The sequence below is a fragment of the Bombus pyrosoma genome, linkage group LG2 (assembly GCF_014825855.1).
Source record: "Bombus pyrosoma isolate SC7728 linkage group LG2, ASM1482585v1, whole genome shotgun sequence".
In the NCBI taxonomy this organism is placed as follows: domain Eukaryota; kingdom Metazoa; phylum Arthropoda; class Insecta; order Hymenoptera; family Apidae; genus Bombus; species Bombus pyrosoma.
The window spans coordinates 11,599,074-11,621,288 of record NC_057771.1 but is presented as its reverse complement, the minus strand read 5'-3'; the positions used below and the strand labels follow the sequence as shown (position 1 = coordinate 11,621,288).

Genomic DNA, 22,215 nt, shown 5'->3' with positions numbered 1-22,215 from the left:
GGGCGTGGAATGTTTCTTAAAGTTTTTTCATTTTTTTTCTCGTTTTGCTCCGTTCTTTTTTTCTTCGTTTGTTTAAAAAATTCGCGTAAACGATTGGCAGACAGTCGTTGGCAATGTTTCGTTTTGCGCAAATGGAAGAAAGAAAACCGTGAGGTTCACACGAGCGAGGACAGCCGTCAAGAAAAATCTGAACGAGCATCAGTTCGACACTTAACATTGAGTATTACGCAGGTAACTGGTTAACATTTATCTCAGTGTGTATACATCCATGCTAGCTTAGTATTTAATTGGTCAAGATACTGTTACGGTGAAAGGACATACGTGTATCTTTTGCCTGTTTCCACTGTGCATTTCTTCCAACTTTTCGCTTTAGCGTAGCTGTGGTCGAGAACAATCGAAGCATCGTACGATCGTTTAAGGTAAACGGACATGTTACAATCTTGATCGTTCGAGTTATCAGCTGTTCTCCAATTTATATGTATATATCTTGTTCTTCGAGTTTTTCCAACTTCGCAAATTTTTGTACTATGTCGAATTGAAACATCGCATGCTAATCGTAATGAAACTGCAGCGCGATTTCTCAGAAACTAATGTAACGCTGGTTGGCGAACGTGGAGAAAATTTTCTTCGATGTCGTTCCGTTGCGAATTACGGCTAACTAGGAAGAAAAATCATCGATTATAAAAATGTATACGCGCGAATGCTGTTCGCCAACGAGCTATCATCGCGGAAAATTATTTGCACACTCAGTCAGTCAATTTCACGTTCGATTAGCTTTGATTACGCACGCAATATTGCTAGAATCCATGACGAACAGAAAATTAACCTTCACATAAATCCGTCTTCTTAGCGCGTCTCGCTGCATTTCCGTTTTTCTTCCATGCAGTTCCATTACGACGTCGCCGTGCTAGCGGAAGTAGCGTGCCATCCAAAATTTCAGGGTTCGAGGAATGAAAAAGGTCGGAGATGATGGGATCCGTCGATTAGGCCAATTGCAAGTGTGAAACGCGAGTGAAAAGTCGTTCCGCCATTTTGATAGGTGGCAAAAGCTTCTCGGTGTATCATCATTATCCCATATTTTTTCTAGAGCGCTACGCATGTCATGTCCGATCATCGATTAGCTGAATGACAATTAATGCTTGTTTATTTAGTGTACACGTGAAACATCATGGATACGTATATAAAGAGTTTCTCTTATCGTAGGCCTGTGCGAATACTTGCATTTAAATGTCGCGCGTCGATTGACTCGATGCTGCGGAAACTAACGCCGGAAAGGAAACGTATTAATAATCGTAATATACTATAATAATCGTAAAAAACACCGTTCTTGTCGGTCGCGGTCTTTTCTCATTTTTTTTTTTCATTTTTTTTTTCTTTTTGTTGCTTTAATTCGTTTGTTTGTCGTGTTTGCAGTCTTACGGTGGCGTGACGTTGTACGTTCCCCGCGCGCGGATTCTCTAATTCGAATAATGTAACATCGTGGTCGACCTGAAATTTACCTCTAAACGCTAGAACCGATTTCTCCGATGATATTTTTGCCTCGCTAATTCTCTAATGACTTTTGGTCGACTGTACGATCAAGCGTTCGACTTTTCTTTACTCGTTGCCATTTATTAACGAACTATTCGCGGCGCGTTCCCGATTTTTCTTCGAAGATTTGGCTCACGCGCGAACGTTTCGCAGATTTTCAAGCGACACTTCGAGGTTCGTGTAGGCCTTCGATACGCGTGTTTACACGCTCGTTTACATTATCGAACACTTATCTTCTATCGGGCTTTCGATGGCTGCGTCTGCAGTCCGTTCATCGCATCGTTCTAGAATCTTCATCACGATTTTTCAAAACATATGTAACGGAAGCTCGTGTACAATAACATTTAGGGAAAAAAGATAGAAGCATCGAATCCTTTATTATTAATCAGAGGAATTATTTTTAATTACTGCTAACAACGTGAAAGGGGATAATTATAAAAAGGTGAAAGTAAAGATTAAGAAAAGACGAGGAGAACAGAAACGACAATTACCACGAACGTCGCACTGTTTTAGTCCGCACCGCGCCAACGCACCCCTTCCGAGCAAACGAACAGCCGTAAACGCAGCCACGCGTTCATTACAACTCGTCCCTTGTGTGGAAAAAAACCCGAACGCATCGAGTACAGAGAAACAACGATGGGAACGACGTGAATAACGCGTTCTCCCGTGACAACGTAAGAAAAGAAACGAAATGAACAAGAAAAACGTGTGCGTCGACAATTACGATTGTGTTATGCTGACTAGAGTCTAAATTATTTTTCTATACACACCTATCTCGTTTATCCTCCGAATTAATTATGTATAATATTTATATATGTATAAACGATGCGACGACCGATCCTCCCAGGAATCGATCGATCCACATACATCCTTCGTTGCACATCTACTTACTTTCTCATGCACACTCGTACTCATACACACTCTTCCTCTCAGCTCATTTTTATATCATTCTTTTGTATCCGTATAGGTACATTCAGAATTTCCGGTGCTTATCGTAAAATACAGTACAGATTCGTATTCGACGCCGTTCGACGAGGTACCGTGACATCACGCAAGCGAGGAAAATGTTCTGTTTCTTTTGATTTTTCCTCCGTGTTCCGCGTCGATAGGAGGGACCTGAAGTGACGGTGACCACGCGAGCCGCCCATTACTCTATCACACGGCTCAATTCTCGAGAACAACCGCGAAAATTTCAATAAATTCTACGTACGCGTACATGCATGCTAATCACGGTATCTCGCGCGACGATTCGAAACGTGACGTTACAATGTGTAGCTTTCCACTTCTCATATCATAAATATCTGAATATAATATATTTATATTTGCATTTATATTTATATATATATTTATATTTTTTATATATATTTATATTTATATATACCTTTTTCTCTCTTTATGTATACGATGCGTTTTGTCGTGTGATTCATTTTCGCTCGTTTAAGCAAGTTAACAACAGTCAGTTCGTTCGGTGGTGTACTATTTTTATGCTAAAAGAGCTCGTCGTCAATTCTCCGTGCACTTTTAACAGCGGTATTATAGCGTGGATCCTCCGTTGCTTTGTATACAGGTGTATATACTTTGTATGTATACGATGTGTATAGTTGGCGTCCAGACACGTCTTTGCACGAGTAAACAACAATCTCGCGTTCTAATTATCCCTAATTACAGCGGAACCGATATTACATTAATATATCGCATATGGTACAGACATTTTTAGCTCTTTCTCGTTGTAGGGAGGGATTCGCTGGCCCAATCGGCCCAAAGGAATTATCTACTTTCGCGATGCCTTCCCTTCCTGTGCTCACGAGCAGGAAGGCACCGTATTGTTTCTGTCCAGCTCGAGCGTTTTCTACTCTCTTATTGGATGATACATAAGACTCAATTACCATTCGTTCTTTCTCTACAAAATGTATCAATCGATTTTTATAATAAAATCTCTATCGAGATTCAAATAATTCAAGTCGCAATTATCAACGAGAAAGAATCGAATAGTCTTTGATCGCCATCCATGAACGCTGTGCTCGACGCTGGACGTCGGCTCGGTTTCTCTGATTCGTCAAAAGCCTTCCATTATAAGGCTCCAAGCGGTTACGCTCGCTTAGTTACTGAATCATCGACAACGTTCCTTTATCTGTTGAAACGATGCACATGAGACTCACGATCGTATCGATCGAAAAATGATGAACATATCTCTAGGATCAAACTCGTTTAACGAAAGTGTACATTCTTGTGAAACAGAGGGCAAGAAAGCCAAAGATAGGTCTACCAAAGGGTAGTCGAATATCGCTACTGTCGTACATCGATTTATACGCTTCCTATCTCTCTCTTTTCTTGGCTTATTATGTTTCTTAGCTGATGTGTCCGAAAGTTAGCAAGAAATACAACCCGCTGATACTCTCATCGGCGCGAACTATATCTAAGCCTTAAGTTTTCTAATTTTCCTTCGGGATCCCTTAACGAACTGCTTCAAATCACGCTGATCAACGTTTGGATTTCGTTCTGATAAAGGTATGTCGAGTGTCGTCAAATATTAAAACGGTGATAAGAACGGTGATGATTTACACTGTAAAATGACCTTGGTTCCTCGTTCCATCGCGTCGATCAGCCCGAAGGAAGAAGCACGGTTTTACGTTTAAGTAGACTACATCGACATCCAGTTAAAAACCGATTACGAGTTTAAAAAGTCGTTCAGTCGTGAATTACGTTTACATACGTCTTATTAATACGGACACGGTTACATACATGCACATATACATATACAGATTTTTTTGAGATTTTTTTTCATGTCTTTTTTTTTGTTAAACTTTCACGTCGTCGATCGTTAATCGGCAGTAAAATGTAAAAACGAAGGACGATAGATCGTTCGTCAACGATTAATCACAACGTATATAAGGTGGTAAAAAACACGTATAGAAGATGGATCGAAGGTGTCACAGGCAGTTATTGTTTCCGTATCACGTAAATTATGCTGACTTAGCAATACGCATATAAGTGTATATAAGAATTCTGGGTGACAGAACAGTCTTCCGGATGTTAGATCTCATAGAAAAATGACCGCGTGGCAAAGGAACTTGTAGCTAGAATAAATTTTACAACAGCGTCGAATTCTATTTTTCTGTTTTTTTTCCCTTTTTCCTTCTTTTCTTCTTTTTTATATCACAATGAAGAATCTCGCTGGATCACATGAATTTGGACAACGTTAGTCTAAAAGCTGCTCAATCTCCGTTGATTCGGTATATACCGATCAAGGTCATCTCTGATATCACGATTGGAAATTAATCTCGTTAATTATCGAACGCTTCAGATTGTCGTCGTCGTAGCTTGTTCTTTGTCTTTCTGTCGCGTCTCGATGCTCGATTGGCCAGGTCGGAAATCACGCGGGACAACGAATTACCGCGATGAAGAAAAATTCACGTAGACGTGGGACATTTTCCACGTTCTGCTTAATTCAAATCTTACACGTTAGGAATGGATTACGACATTAATTAATTAGATAGAATGATAAACAAGCTACATTTGTTCGCATTCTCTTACTCTCTCACATTCTCTCCTTCGCGTACAGACATGATACGTTCGTAAAAACAGGTTTCACGTTTGCTATCGGTTATCTATTTTCCACCGAGTTAATTTACAGCGATCGAGCTGCGATTGGTCACGGTTTGCTATCATTCTCACGGATCATGATAAATCGTTAAATACTCGCGTCTGCGCGACTTTAATTGCGTCCCATCCACATGATTTTCATCCGTTGATCCTTTCTTTTTTATTTAACGTATTTTGCCTTCCGCTGGACAACTCATTCCATCAATCTCGAGAAAGTCGAATAGACGCACGACGACGCGTTTACGAACAATGTTTGGATCTTCAATTCCTTGTGACATTGCATGTTCGCTGCAGCGAAAAGAGACAGAGGGATGGAAGCATATCGAATTCGATTGGCGCGATGTTCTTCTTTGATTATAAAGTAAGAAACGATAGTGGGTTCTATTTATAGATTGCAACGCGTGCACGACAGTGCGAATTCGATTGGTCAGTCTTCGGCTGAACGATGAAACCTTAGAAAGGGACTTAAAACGAAACGAGAGCGAATATAAACGATTCTTTGGTAAAGAAGTGATCGAATATGATCCAACTTATATAAAGGTGTTTACACGTACATCTAAATATACGTGCGTGTGTATGGTCGTAGGGTGAAGTGCGTGTACGCGTGATGAGTAAAGTTATGTAAGTATGTTATGTGCACGATACGCGCGAAAATGTGTCTGTGTGGGTATATACAAAAAAACGAGTAGTGTACACTTACACGATGAACAACATTAAACGAAGGTCCAGGGTGGCGTGCTTTAACAAGTGGTTTTTGGCACCCAGCAACACCGAAAACAGGACCCTCATTTTTCTTTTTTTCTATACCGCGTGTACGCGTACCCTCGTCATTCGACGTCCTCGAGAGTGTACACGTACACGCGCATAAGCTAACGCGATAAATTATTTACACTAAAGATGCTTGAGAATCCTTTTCAGGCTGATCCTAGGATCGATTTGCCGTTCTTCCGTTTGTGCGAAGACGTGTCCAATTTGGAACTCCTTACGCTGTAGCCTATGTGATAGAAAAAGAACGTTTATAAATAGTTTATAAATGCTCTACAGTTAAAACTACATTCGCGTAGACCTTGACCTACGAAGATGATAGTTGACATGTGTTTCTTTATAGTCGGAAAATACTGGTTGATACATGGGCGTTACGATTGTTCATAAATCATAGAAGGATTGTACGCGTATCTACGTTAGAATTATTGAAAAATATGAAATATTTATATATTTCTAAGCTTGAGGGATAGAAGCACTCGAACGTTAAATACAGGGTGGCTACTCACAGAATCAGGATTACACTTCGGGCAGTGAGTAGCTCGATCGGTTACAGCGGTTCTGACCGGCTCGAGGAAACACTGCAACCGAAGATCGGCAGGCATCATTGAGGCAACATTTTGCAGCTCGACTCCATACCCTCTGGTCTCATACGCATGCTGCCATTCGTCACGTAACCGTTCGCGTCAACGATAACGGAGACACTGCCCGGGTGATTGTGATAGCTTACATTCCGATGGGTCATAACTATGTTTTTCTCGTGCTCGTTTCCCGTGTGGGCGAACATGCAGCTCTCGCTGCTTCTACTACTACACGGTTCCATCGAGTGATCCACTCGAATCGGAATAGAATAATCGGACATGGAGTTCACTTCCACCGTCGCGTATTCTCTGATCATCGTTGGTTTAGGAGAATAATCCATCTGCATGTGTTGCATCGACGAGGTAGGTACATCGGTGGGATCTGTTATCGTGGACACGTGACCATTGGCCATCGAGTATAGATCCGGTTCGTCGTGAGTTTTTGATGACAGCATTGTCTCTAGGCATTGATATAACAGCGCGTAATCCTCCTATGAAGAGCAAAAAATGGTTTTAATATTGTAAATGCTTTCTAAGTGAAATTTGATAAAGGATAAAATTATAGGTTGCGAAGTATACCTTTGATCGGAAGACTCCAGGTCGTTTCATGTACAATAACTTCGCGAACATATAAATATCAGCACTATCCTCGAACTCTAGTTGCTTATTCAATGTGGTGAGCAGAATAAATATCGCAGCCTCGACGCCACCGAACCTGGTACCAATAACGATCAGCGTTATTTCTATATTCATTATGAGTTCATGAAATAATATTTGCAGAAAATTACCTATCCATTACGACAATAGGGCCGTTTTGGTAATCCCGATGTAAATCGTGAATCAAGGTTACAAGTGGTCTCGGATTGGTGTTGTGCGGCCAGAAGCCAGGTTGAGAACGCGGTCCTTGGACGATTTTGGCACTCAATTCGTAATCGTCTTGCAGAGATCGGACCGCAACTTCGCGCAAGATCATTCCGCTCGCGGTTTCCTTGATTCCACAAAATCGTACGCGAAACGTCTCTGACTCTAAATCTTTTCCCTCGGTAGGCCAAAATTCGGGATATTCCTGTGAATTATTTAATCATTATTTACTCTTACTTAATCGTTCAACCTTAAAGATACGGAGTATTGAACAAAAAGCTCCATTTACTTCGTCGCATTCGGTTAGCATAACTACAGTCTGCGCATTGTAATCCCACATCATTTGCCAGAATTCCATGATTGTATTTTCCATTGGATGTTGGGTAATGATGAATTCACGATTGCGATGGAAGCCTGGAAAGGAACAAATTTGCTTCGCGTTCAACATTATATCGAATTTGAATAATTTCGAATGATTATTTACCAGCAATCCATGTAGCGTTGATGTAGTCACTTCCATCGATTCCGGGCTTCGGCGTCAGATGAACGCGAGCTGTTTCGATTGAAATAACGTCTTGGTTACGATTCTTGTGAAGATTGCACGGCTTGATCGCGGAGACAAGATTGAATTCTTTCGGTTTCCATGAAGTCACCAGCTGAAAATATAATTGTAAAGATCGTATTAATATACATATAAGAGAACCTAGAATATAGTATTTATTCTATTCTACAAACAGTACCTTGTACTGAGCTTCAAGGTTGTTCCATGCCTCGATATTGGAGTTATTAGGATTCAGCATGTCTTGAACATATTCTAATAGATTGTTTGCCTCAATATTAGTTTCGCCGCTTTCAATAGCTTCTTGCAAAGCATGATGAATGAACACGTATTGTTCCTCGGTTTGCACCAAGAAATTCCGCTGTGTGCGGATGTGTTTTAGGAATCCAAATACGTTCACTTCGTTCTTGCACTTGGCCTGTTTCAGCATAGCGTCAATTACAATATAGGTGCCTGTACGTCCGACGCCAGCGCTGTAATAAAAGCAATTTTAGTTCACGACTATATTTGTATCTCTTATACTGCTTATAGTATTGTACTTAAAAGTGTTCGCCTATCTCTACCTGCAGTGAACAACGATTGGTCCTGCATCCGGAGGATTGGCATTGGAAGATTTCCGGATGAAGCTCAGAACCGGCAACGGATGTTCTGGTACACCATGATCAGGCCATCCAGTGTAATGATATTGCCAAATGATACGTTCTCCCATGTTGACTCCATTCTTCTTCTTCTTGACCTATAGACATTAACATCATTTAGGTCTTGAAAGAATTTATCGATGAAACTTCTTATAAATATATCAACCTTCATGTGACGAATTTGAAGGGTACGAATGGTGTACGTAGCCATAACATCCTCTCTCAACAGAGTCACTTGAATATAGCCATAAGTCTCAGATCCCTTCTTAGGCCAGTACATATCACATTTTTTCTGTAAACAGGAAAAGACAGAAAGAGTTAAATAAACATGCAAATTAGATGTATGTAAAATAGTAGAGGTACTTACGCGACCACGTTCGACGAGATTGGTGATCATAACAACGATCGATACCCTTTGTTCCCATACCATGCGCCAAAATCCATCGAAAGTCGGTGGCAGAGGTCCTTGTGTACCAATATACGCACGCGTACGCTGCCAACCGTCGATATAATTCGCGTTCACGTAATCGTGACCCTTCTTCGGGGGTCCTCCGCCGCACGATAACAACTGCACTCGAGTATGGTCGTCTATGAACAGAAATTTTCTTCCTGTACCTTTTCACTGCCAATTAAATAAATTACCGAAACATTTGAACACTTAAAAAATATTTAGTAATATACTCGATTAATTTGCAATAAAAGCTAACGTCATTACTAATTAAGTATTTGAAAGCATTAATTCTATTTTTCTCCAAACTCGCATCTCACTGTCAAGCATCCCGTTATTAGTATTATTTTCTCATCCAGGACGTTTGGTTAAACTCTGAAAAACCATGAATCAACGTCGTTGCGGGTCGTCCAGGTGATCGTCTCCCATTCTCTCCTCTTTCTCTCTCACCCATCACCATTGATAGGCATTAACGAGCAGTGCCGCGAAGCATCTGTGACCTCGTTGCAGAGTGCTGCCGGTCACTCACATTAAAAGCGAACGAGAGCAACTCGTTAATCCGATAACATCGCGAACGGTTGAAGCTCGCAGCATCGCGAATTTCGACGCGTTAAATCGCGCGCGATTTCACTTAGACCAGCCATACCGCTTATCTCAGCAAAAGCCGATACGTTATCGGTATAAAATCACGAGAGATTTTCATTCCTCGCTTTTCCTGATAGACTAGACGATATTATCTTCGCATAGAAGAATATTACTTAGCTGAAATTCTAATAAAGCAGAATTATTACAAGTAGAATTATAATTCTGCAGAATTGTTACGAACGATATCAAGTATAAGCGACGGAGAAAGATTGAACTTTAATTTAACTTGTGCTTTATACGCTTGCTTTCATTGAAAGCTTAATAAACGACCTTGGTGTTAACATAAGATAAGATACGATCGATTACCACAAATAGTACAATCTTTAGTATCGAATAACAAGGGTAAAGGGTTAATCCATCATTAAACGAAGGAAGCGTAGCGTTACATTGATCGGTTTTAACGAGATGACGAGACATAATATTACGGCACTCGAGGTACGGCGAGACAGGGATTTCATGAATCAAACGAAAGTCGTTTCGTTTGAAATAGAAAGCGAGCTTGAGCGCAATTTCAGCTCTATTGGAGGCTAGTTCCACGCGAGGCTGAGTGACGTTCTGACGATTGCGGACTTCCGATACGCGCGATTACAATTGTCGTATCGTGCACGGTCTCTGTCCCGACATGCGTGAAACCTTCGCCGACTTATATGCTCGATGACGAACAAGCGGAGGAACGTTGGTACCGACGAAGAAGAGGAAACCTTGAAAAAAAACGGAAATGTGCCATTGCTGCGAATTAATCGATTAAACAGAGTGCTCGATCGCCACTGCGCGAGAGATAACGTAGACTCTACGACTCTGTTGCATGAAATAAAATTAAACCTCGCGATATATCGCGAGGGTGAAAGGGAAACTTGGTTAAAAATAGAAGTTCGACGTCGGTGAGCTGCAGAAAGAAAAACAGGAGCTGCGTGGTGCTGTCGAAACCAAACGCTCCTCGATGGAAATAAAGATTTTTCCACAAAAAGATCTCGTTGATCTGGAAATCAAAGAAATGCACATAGTACTACTCACAGGCCAATATATTCAAGTATCGGTTCTTCGCTTTGTTCTCAACGTATTGGGAATTCTCTGCGGTGAATTTGCCACTTTCCGATTGAATGAACTCGTACTCCTTGCTGAACCCGATGTCCCCGTCCGCGTGTAAACTCGCAACGTGTTGTACGAATTTCTGAATGGCGACCGCGGTACGTTCTCCATCCTGCTCGCTGTTCTCCCATTCTTGAAGCGTGGGCACGTTGCGGGGCGGATAGTCGAGGAAGTAGTACGCGGTGTGGAAGCATTTCCTGAAAATTGGCCTCAGGCAAGGCCTAATGAGTTTCGTCATAAGCATGCATTCCAAAAGAAAATGTAAAAGAACAAACACAAACGAAAGAAAACCGAAATGAGAAAGAAAGAAAGAACAGGAACTTTAAAAGGGTTTGTCGAAACAACAAAGCGATACAATACGATTCTTTTGTATAACATATTCTTAACAAAGTATCTCGTAATAGAAAGTGCGGTAAATTAAACGCAATAAAAGACTGGGATTGTTAACTGTTTCCATTCGCGTTATCGCTTGCGATCGATCATCGTTTACGATCGACGAAACACGCGGGTAACTTATGTCTCTCCGTGTGCTCTCTTGTTCGTCTACGATCTTCCCGTAATGGGAAAAGTTCTCGCGTAGGAAGGAGAAACGTTTTCATTTTCTTTTCTTCTGGGACTCACAGTTCGAGGTACTTCTTCATCCCGTCGATGAGCTTCTGTTACTATCCATTCTATGATTGCGCAGAAAATTTTCAACGATCGGCAGAGCAAGAGGAATCGAGGTGAACGTTCCTCGAATAGACTGCAAGAGCGAGCAACGCACAGGCACAGAACGAAGCACGCCGTCCGTGACCCAGAAAGTATTCCTTCTTTACGAATCGTTCCCTCGCGACTCACACAGTATCGCGTTTGAATTGACGTCCTTGAGCATCTTCGACGATGCCGATCGACCAGCGAAAATACGGGAGATTGCACGCGACGACACGTGTTTTGGCACGCGACTATTGTAACACTCGATGGAACCCTCCACTCCTGGCAAAACAAGCAAAACGAATGAAACGTGACGTCCCGATGTACTCACGAAATGCCGCTGTACGACTGGGAAACCTTACGTTGTCGTTGTTACTAGTTGTTATCGCGTACGATAAGAGGTCAGTCGGCGATAGAGAAGGAGAAAGACTGCGAGAATCGAAGAAAAGGAGGGATTACACGCGCCGCGGAGAGGGAACCGTAAATCGGAGAGACACCTAGAGCCGAATGTTCACCGTACGTATAATTGTTTTCCTGTGCCATTAGCTATGATAATGTACGGCCAGTCTGAATACCACGAGAGCAGCCGGTAAACTGAGCGCTCGTCGAGCGGACTAATCGCGAACAGCGCACCGACTACGTGCCATGTAATACTGTATGACTACATCGTAGATCGTTTGTAATTGCACGAAGACGACCGAATGCCTATTATCGCATGATGAGGGCGAGGTATTGCATTTGCAAAGTTGAATGAGTGAAGAAGACTGTGGGCAGTAATCTCGTGACTATCGGGGTTTACGAAGAACGAACACCACGACTTAATAAATTCTTGCTCTTTCGCCGATACCTGAATAATCATGTTCCCGTTGTTAAAAATATCTGAATTAGAAAAAAAAAGGGAGGAAAGAAGGGAAAAGTAAGAAGAAAGTAAAAATGTTTAATAAGAGAACGGCGTCATGCAAGAAAGATATAGACGTCTAAAATGAAAGAGGACAAACGATTGATCCTCACTTCCATAGGACGAAGGACGTGATCATCAACATCACCGCCAGACAAGCGCAGATCACCCCGGCAATCACTCCGCTGCTGAACCATATGGTACTGTGTGGCAATAACGGCGGTGCTCTGTTGCAATCGCGAATGCCGCGCACCTTCTGTGGAGCAGAACCTTCTCCGCGTATAATCAACCGATTGTCGATAGCGCTTCGCGTGCCTCCACGCACCACGATCTCATACACGCTGTTCATCGTCAGGTTTGGTATGATCATCTGTGGATAAAAAAGCGTTTATCGAAGTTATTCGGGTGCGTACACAACGTTTCTACGGTCCTCGCTATGTACTGGGGTTCTCTATAAGCGAGTCGTGTGAGTCATCGCGTAATTTCAATTTGGAATTCAACGTGATAAGGAAGTTCGTCCGTCCCGTGCATTTCCGGCACGTCTGCAGTCGATAACCGACAAAACGCTTTAATCGTTCAAGGATGTTCTCGTGTCAGCTGAGCGTATCAGCTCAAAACAACCCACATTTAAGAAACAATTATAATAGTGCAAGTCAATCTACTGCTATTTCTCACAAACTAGTTTTCTACGTTTGCTACTGTCAAAGAAATTGTTTATCAAACCAGATAAGAGGGAAAATTGTTTATCTAGAGTTGAGAGAAATAATCGATGAATAGGGAAAACGAAAGGTTCCAGTTAACGGAGTTCCAGTCCAGTAATTCTCGGTGGCTGTCTCTTTTTCTTCATGGTAGAGCATCGCGTGAAATAAACCAGCTATTCGCAGTGAAAACACGAAGAACGAAGAAAGTGGAAGAACTGTCGCGGCTCGTGGAGCCGAAGTGAAAATTATAGCAAACTGAAACGTACCGCGCTCTCAAGATGATTCTTCTCCGTCATCATTTCGATCTCCTCGTAACGATTGTCGTTCTCGATTCGATAATTGATGAAATAGTAATCGATAGAACCCCAAAAGAGATTCGGCCTGGCCCATTGGATGTAGACAGAATCGTGGGTCGGGCAAGTAACGTTCAAGATCAACGGCGCGCTGGGTCCTGAAATATCTGTTCGACGAATGATATGGTCTGAGGGCTCGCCCTCGTTCTTCCACGTGTAAGCCTTTACCCATATCTTGTATTCCGTGTACGGTTCTGAAAGGAATTCACTGATCAGTTGAGGTAGTATAGTATCGTATAATCACTTGGTCCAGTGATCAAATGGAGAGGAGTTCTTTAGATAAATCAGAAGGAACGAATTTTTTTATTAAAATACCATCTGATAATAAAATATTGCAGTATGAGAATGATATAAAATTAATAAAATTATAAATATAATAAATAAAATATTAAATTTAATAACAGAAGAATAATACTTAAATAATATTGAAATATAAATTTTTAGTTGGGGTTATTAATTGATATTATAATAAAACGTAATAAAGTGTGTTTGTGGCATATATACAGGAGATAGTTTCAGCCAACATCAATTACTTTATAATCCCGATTTAGAAAATATTATTTAATATATACAATAATCTATAGTATATAATTTGATAATGTATAATATTTTGTAATATGTATATAAATATTTCCTAATATATTTTATCGATATGTGCACATATATTTTATATACCATTGAGTATCTATCGAAACAGTGAAATGTTCGTGGAATAACTTTCTATTTCAAAGCAATTTGTAAAATAAATGTATCGTACCTAACATAGAATTTACCATATGAATAAGATCAAATTTGTGTTATCTAACAATGCGTTCACCTGCAGTTATCGAGGATGAGCATGTAACGCATCGCGATGATAAGAGTTCCAGCTTATCGTTAAGCTACGCACACTGATGTCTCTTGTTTCTTTACACGAATAACGATTCTCGAAACAGATAATTGTATATTAGTACTCTTTGCTTATTACGAGCCTCGCCTTCAACGCGAATAAGAAGAAACTACCGATAAAAATATTTTTGAACCGCTCCGTTTTTAATATAACTAACTCACCTAATTCTTTCAAAACGAATTCAATGACTGGTCCATCATACTCGTCGGTTCTGTACATTTGGACGTCGGTGTAATTGGAATGCATGTAGTAAATGCGATAACCGGAAATGATCCCATTGGCGTAGTCTGGTTCGGCCCATGACAGTTCAATGGTGGTGGATGTGATGCCGTGGGACGACAGATTCAATGGTTTCGTTGGCACTGGAACACGAAAATGAAAATTACAAACCTAAATAAATTATATAAGCAAAAATGTTCGGAAATTTACAAAAGGAAATATTGTGAGTTATACATTACTATTATACACGATCGATGAATTTACAAATTGATATATTGGTAGCATAACGCTTCGTGATATTTTCCAAATTATCAAGAAAATAAAATTTACTAAGGTTTCATACACTTCGTTATTACGAAGTTATTTCGCTTACAATTATACATCAATTATAAGTTTAAAAAATGCAATAAAATCTTTAACGCGCTATGACGTTAATTATACTCAAACCGAACGAACGAACGAACGGTGTCGTTATTTCGAATGATTTTCACATTTCGTGCGGCAAGTATGAAGGAAGCCGTTGGCACGCGATCATCGGAAACGATTTTGTCATACTCGAGTTGAAGCACCCCTCGAAAACGCTCGGCTCCGTAAACTATTTTTCGGTCGATGCACTCGTCGGCGTGTCAGTTTTTCCTTCCTTATCGTCAGGCCGCTCATCATCTTCCGAGGTGGCTTTCCAATTTTCAGCGTACAAAGACGAGAGCAAGCTTGCGACGGCCAAAGTCTGAATAATTAATTTCGCCTCGAGTGTCTTCTCAGACCCCTCGCGCCGCGACGAGTAACTCTATAGACACTATTCACGTTTCGTACAGGACGACCGCAGCTGCTACCTAAGATCGAAGCTACCTGCTTTGCTTTCTTCTTCTTCTTTACTATTTCTCGAAAACACCTGGAATAACTAGTAGCGTTGAAACAATTCAACTGGGTCAAATTTTATCGCGTCGCTTTCATGTTTTCGATCCCCTATCTCGTCGAAACATCTGGTACTCGTATCGAGGGAGACGAAACGGAATATGTACATATGAAACGATCCATCGCTTGTATGGCTTGGCGATTGAATTTCGCCAAGTTTTAACAAGAGGGTGGACAGAACGAAAGGTCGCACACGAATTTCCATCGCCATACAAAAGAAATTGCAATCGTAGATATCGTAGATGAAATAAACATAAGAATAAAAGTATTTGTCCATTGATATGTTTCTTCAATGCAAAGCCATTCGATTGTACATTCAATTTCAAACGATACTCGGGAGAAACCGATATCCTGCGGGCACCGAACGGAATTCGATAATGACACCTACACTCTCCAGTGCTTCTCTGAAGCGCAATAATTCTACGCATCAACGGTTAGACGCGTGAACGTTAGGCGCCATCCGTGTATTCGAGCGGCACGGTGCGGTGTCGCGATTTCAACGGATGATTGAAGCCACCAATATCGCAACACCGAAGAGTAAGAGGATTATCCGCGTGAAAATGTTGCAAGAAAGTTTCTTTAACCCATTAAAGACAAACGGCGCGATAACGTAACATTACATCTGTAATTTCTTCTTAGCCAATTCACGTTGACCAATTCTATTAGATTCGTGTTATGATCGTGGAAAAGAGTTGCAAGAATTTGCAGAACATTTGCTTTTGTTAAAATTTATCGCTTAGATCCACACAATTTTATGAAGTTTGAGGAAATTCAGGTGCTCGTACTTTAGCTATTCTTGTTCAAATTACAGATTTTCTTCGTGCCTTCCATTCGTGCAGTGGGTTTTCATAATGTATTTATTATTTTAATACACTTTGTATTATATTGTACTTTGACGAAACAATAGCATAGTTCAGGTTTTTTAATCGTACTGTTCTTCTCAGGTCTATATCGATTATTAAATATTTGGCTTTAATATTCCATATAATTTTACTACGTTTAGTATTCTACGAATTTTTTGATTAAAATATTCCAGAAGAAGAAGAAGAAGAAGACGAAGACGAAGAAACGGAAAGAACAGTAGGGTTAATAACGTTGCATATACGACACTTTCGCACTTTGTTTCGCTACTGAGTCTTCAACGAAATAACGAGATACTGTTGAGAAACCGTATCGGACGAATCAATCTGAAAACGACACTAAACTCGTGCCTTAAACGCCCTACTGGACATGAAAATGAATCGTTGTCAACGGAGAAAAGCTATATAGTGGACAGAAGTATTGATGTGCTCTGTTAAGTAAACTCCGTTGATGGACGTTTACTTAAGGACAACAAGATAGACTTCAGTTTCACCTAATAACCTAACAAGGAAGCTGAAGTTCCAGGCACGAACGTGTAATTTTCACTTTCCCAACACGATCGTCCATAGTTTGAAAGAATGTCGAAAGCATATTCAGCCGAGCCGTTGCATTTCACACTCACCCCTCGGCAAATTCGCGCATTTCCACGCAGTCGATAATTTTTCCGCGACGTTTCGTCGCAAAAGCGTTTCGCGACGCGTCTCGTTTTACTTGAATCTCCACCCTCGAGCGGGGCTTTTCTTCGTCGTTGAAAAACCAAGCTCGAGCAAGAGAACGGACTCCCTTGTAATCCGTATTCACGTCTCGTTCACGCGAAGAGGGAAGGACGGCGACGTGCTCGACAATCGGCTGCGAAGACCTTTAGAATTCGCAACCGAATAGTGTTGTATCACGATACCCGACTCCTGAAAAATGAACGTGATCGTGTATGGTGAATAGACAAGGTCGAGCCCGCGGTTCGCGCTTCTGCAGGCCGAGAAAAACTCGCGAGGAGAAAGGTGAGAATCGATCGGTTGGATCCTCGCGCGCCGAGAACTCGCGTCTCTTGGCCCATCATTTTTCCACGTTGCACGCGATCACGGGAAAACGTTTTCTCCGTCGTTTCCTTGCTGTCTAGAAACTTCTGTTTTACCGCACCTGGGGGAAAACGTTGAAGTGTAAAGTCTTAAATTAGGAGTTAAAGTTACGGATGACTTCATACATTTTCTTGATCCTGTTTTCTTACGTAGGTAGAGTTTAGGAGCAACTTTCTTTCGTGGTCGAATGCAGCTGACCGGTTGAATTACTGTCAGGAAATGTACAGCGAGAAAATTCTTATATAACAGACGCGTTTGCTGGGTGTTTCTTTGATAACAATTCGATGAACGATTCACTTCGAGTGATCTTTAGGCAGAGAAAATGACGCGGCAAAGGGAAAAATAAAATCGAGATTGATATGAAAATGTATGTTGTATTCAAATGACGAACGTTTATGCAAATTCATATTTTTTGAACTAAAAAATAATTAACAATGTTATATATTCATATAATATTAGTAAAAAATCTTTAAAAATCATGGCTGTTAGAATATAAAGTAAAAATATATCTAACCGGAAACTTTTGCGTACCACTGTTACCGTTCTCGTTTCCTTCATAGTAAATATTCCAAAGAATGTTAATACATACTTGAATGCCTAGTGCAACATATAACAATATATGATATAATACTATGCTTTGAATAATTTATATGTTTTTACACAATTATGTGCATTCTATGCGTTTATATTTTCCATAAATCTGTAAACATCCATAAACATCCATAAACGTCCATAAACAACAAATCCACAAATTCATAATAACCACGCTATAACTGTAAATCAGAAGATTTCTCAGCTCTTCGGCTTAACAAATTTTCTCATTTTTCATCAATTTTCTATAATTTACAAGAATAACTTGAAATAAGAGATGTATCCACTTCCCCATTGCCGAAAGAATCGACGCAAAGATATATCTGAGTGGTTTCGTGCTGCGTAAGAGAGGCACAGGCGAAAGTAGCTGTATTAGGATCGGTTAGCAATGAGTAACGGTGCTCCAGTGAAAGGAACGGTTGATAAGAAAAGCAAGGATCGTCGACTACCTGTTTCGTGTTACCTGCTTTCTCGTTCCCTAGGCGGCAAGTTTATGAACTTGAAACGTATGCAACGCTACCTTTTCGATGGGCTGCGTTACTCAAGCCTGCACCGTTGCGATTTCGTCCTCGAACCAGTGCCACGGCAAAATCGCTTGCCGTCTTAACGCGTTTCACGCCGGGTGACTCACGGCACTCCTCAAAGCTGAACATTCCTCTCGAAATATACTAGGAATTTAAGCTAGCCTGACATTCAACTGCCGTAAAATATGAAAATCCCAGTTCCATGCTCGATATTTTATGATTTTTGTAAATTGATATTTATTCGATGCAGCGTCGAGTTATTTTTTGAATGATTGAGCACAACGGAAGTACCGGATTTTTCGTTATGTAACTCTGCGTAACTACATTGAAAGCTTGCGTTATTCGATGTCAACAAATTGGCGTTTATTCGATGCTCTTCCCTACATTAACAATAAACAAAAATATAAATTTGTAGCAATTTAAATAACTTTGTGCAATAAACTGTTTATGTCCGTGATTCACTCGACATATAGAGTAAGAATAGAATTGCATCACGTGTTCTTTTATTCCAAAGAAACGATTCATTTATTCGATGGTAATGTCAAGTTTTTACTTAGATTAACGATCAACGAATGAAGTATAAGATTTCTAGTTCTTTAAACATTTTTAGACGCAGTTTATAATTCGTCTGACATAAAGTGTATTTTATTTTAATAATGCGGTATTACATCGCGATTTCTCGTATTCCGAGGAGGTGATTTATTTATTCAATGTACTGTTCAATCGTTCCTTATATTAATGATTGATAAAAGTATAGACTTGTACCACTTTAAATAACCTTGTGTAGTAAACAGTTTATGACCATGATTCACTCGAAGCAAAATGCACCGTCGAATAGAATTGCATCACGGTTTCTTTTATTCCAAAGCAGCAACTCCAAAAGCGTTACATATTTCAGCTCACGCCATCGACTACAAAGCATCGAACATTACGACGTCCCTCGACCGTGTCGGAGCAAGGTGAGTCTCGGAGGGCGAAAGGCCATTAAGATGCCATTAATTCGAGATACGCGTCCTCCGCGATGGGCATTAGCAAATGCGCGCAAACATGTCTAAACATTTTCGACCATGTAAATTAGAGTGTGCGGCCTTGAAGTCCTCTTGTCTCTCGCGCAAAAATAGACCGACTGAATGCCTCGTGTTTTTTTAACGTGCTCCGACTTCCAAAAAACGAACTGGAAAAGAGAGAAAAAAAAAAGAACGAAATAGAATATCTACGCTCGACAGGGCCGAATTTCCATATTTCTATACCTGTTCGATGCTATGAGGTCAACCGGAGCGTGGTTGTTGCAACGATACAGAGAAAAGAAATCTGTATCTTACAGGCGAATCACGCGTCCTCCCGAATGACGATCCGTGAATGGCGGTTGCGAAACTGGACCGAAACTACAGCGCGAAAAAAGGTCGTGTCGAAAAGGAAGGCGCAGAGATCTGGTCGACTATTCGTCGGAAGGAAATGCTACTCGCTTCCTGGCGGAGGGTGTGCACAGGATCGAGTGACGACGATTTCTTGGCGGCTGTGTTTCCTTCCAGCGGCCAGAACTAGTTTCGTGGCTACGCTTCGGAACCTGATCGCACGCCAGAGGAAACGCAACGCACTGTTTTCATGCCTTTATGACAACGTACGTGCCCGCAAATCCGCGCTAAACCGCTTACGTAACGTCGCGCGACGGCAAGGTGCGTTTCATGAGAAACAGACCAAGTCAGATAGGGAAGAAGGAGACGGGATCAAGAGGGAGACAACGCGTTCCTACGCTACGCTGCGCTAGTTAGACAAGCAGAAGTGGATTCCGCGAGAGAAATGTAATACACGCGCGCTGCACCTTGTTCCCCGGAATCGAGATGGAAAAGGAAACAAGCGGCGCGCGAACGTCACTCTAGTGCACGCGACGGGAAAATCTTTTTCGCGGAGAACGCTGCGTGTCGATTATCGACCTGCGATCCTGCGGAGTATTTCTTAAGAATTTAATGGCGAGATTTTTTAATTCGAAAAGTTAAGAATAAGGAAGCAAGAAACGATTTACGGATAATTTTCCGTTGCTACGTGTTATGTTTGTAAATCAGTATTTCTTTCGCGATATTGTAGAACATATATCGTAAGATAAACGCTAGGTACCTGTTGAACATTTAATTTTGTATAGATCGCGAGTTTTCCCATTTTGAAAAATTGGAAAAAGATGAAGGGAAGAGTACGTCTTCCTGACGCATGTTACGTTAGTAAGCAATGTCTTTTTTTTTTTATTCATAATACTACGGGATATCATCGACAAATTGTGTGACATTAATCGTATCCACATGTTTCAGACTATTCCAGAATATGTCAGAGGTCACGACATATTGGCGAATGGAAAATTGTTCATCGAAAGACTACCCATAATGAAGCATCCTGTACGAAGATTGTATTTATGATGATATAGCTTTGTCGCAGTTTATTTATCATCGGCAATGAATCGCTTCAGGATCAGCTACGCCGGTGATTAATTGAATAAATTCCCAATGTCTTTTGCTTCTTTTCCCGATACTTCCAACTCGACGACAATCTGCTTGGCACAAACACGCTCAACTTGGCGTAATTAATTCTTCTATTTTTACACTGAAATGTAAATGATTATCCTCTCTTTTCTATCCATCTCCTTGGAATATCATCGGAGAGAAAAAAAGAAAAAACGTAAAAAAGGAGGAGGAAAGTCAAATTTTTTGTTCATCTTCCGACCACAACCGCCACCTACTCAAAAACATCATGGTGGTCAATCTTGTGATTACATTTACCTCGATAAACGTCGCTGTCATTCTCGGTGGAGGAGACTGGGGCCGTGTAGGTGGTCTGCTCGTATGTTTGATCGTCCGTGTATGCGATCGGATCCGCGGATGCGAACAATATCCGGAGGATGATAGCCACTGCGGCCGCAAGTTGAGCGGCACTGACTATCCTGGCCCACGACATTTTCGTTTTGCAGCTGCAGCTGTGAAGCGCGGCGTGGCGTGGCGTGGTGTGCGGCACGGCACGGCACGGTACACGGCGTGGCTCGTTCGCTCTCCACCGGGCTATTTCACGAATTCGTCCATCCTCGTTACTCTTACCGGCGTTCTCATCGCGCTTGTCTCACCCTTGGGACGGCACACTGAGCGGATACGCACACCAACCACAGGAACAATACGCGACAAGACGGTCCGCCGTACGAATCGTGTCTCCGCGAAAGTTCATCGCTGTTTTTCGGCTGTGTTTGCAGCAGTCCGTTTAAAACGTGGGCCCGTTGTCCACGGGGTAGAAGCACAGTTTACGTCGTCTCATCGCACCCCACGATTGTCCGAGTTCACGATCACGATCGAGCCAGTTCGATCCGGATCGTTCGGTCGTTCGAATCGTTCGAACGTAAGAGGGTGCTCACTGGTGAACGATCATATTTTCCAAATACGATTTTACCCCGTAACGGGCGCGAGGGCGTACACAAGGTGCAAGAGGAGAACGATCGAACGGATCGATTGATTGGCGTGTCCCTCGGTCGCCTGAAGGAATAGGAAATTGTCGAGGCGTATCGGACAGCAAGGATCGAAGCTAACGAAGCGATGATTTCGTTCGTGCTGCATCCTGGCGACCCGATATACCTCCGCGCGTCGCGTACACGTCCGTGCAACGTGACCGGAATATTAACGTGGCTCGAGATCGAACTTGTTATCCTAATTTGGTTTCTCTCCCATCGGACTTGTTCTCTTACTCTTTCTTTCTTTTTCACGCTTTGTTTCACGAGCGCGAGAAACACACGTGGGAATTGCGAGATAAAA

At 41.5% G+C, this 22,215-nt stretch overlaps 1 protein-coding gene across 4 annotated transcripts in view; it reads right to left on the bottom strand.

Annotated features, from left to right (window-relative positions):
- Nucleotides 1–1,888: 1,888 nt before the first annotated feature.
- The window catches only part of LOC122577542 (tyrosine-protein phosphatase 99A-like), a 427,764-nt gene continuing 407,437 nt past the window's right edge, over nt 1,889–22,215 (bottom strand). For 2 of the 4 annotated variants that reach the window (XM_043748870.1, XM_043748873.1), the window contains exons 7-20: nt 14,409–14,609; nt 13,272–13,552; nt 12,418–12,674; nt 10,642–10,937; nt 8,902–9,122; nt 8,701–8,826; nt 8,460–8,632; nt 8,078–8,369; nt 7,822–7,993; nt 7,627–7,751; nt 7,265–7,542; nt 7,056–7,191; nt 6,405–6,967; nt 1,889–6,127 (exon numbers count right to left, since the gene is read on the bottom strand). In XM_043748870.1, the coding sequence (XP_043604805.1) occupies nt 6,500–6,967; nt 7,056–7,191; nt 7,265–7,542; nt 7,627–7,751; nt 7,822–7,993; nt 8,078–8,369; nt 8,460–8,632; nt 8,701–8,826; nt 8,902–9,122; nt 10,642–10,937; nt 12,418–12,674; nt 13,272–13,552; nt 14,409–14,609 (3,026 nt within the window). In that variant the 3' untranslated portion in view covers nt 1,889–6,127; nt 6,405–6,499. The remainder of the gene's footprint in view (nt 6,128–6,404; nt 6,968–7,055; nt 7,192–7,264; nt 7,543–7,626; nt 7,752–7,821; nt 7,994–8,077; nt 8,370–8,459; nt 8,633–8,700; nt 8,827–8,901; nt 9,123–10,641; nt 10,938–12,417; nt 12,675–13,271; nt 13,553–14,408; nt 14,610–22,215) is intronic. The other 2 variants (XM_043748879.1, XM_043748881.1) reach the window with 2 other exon arrangements.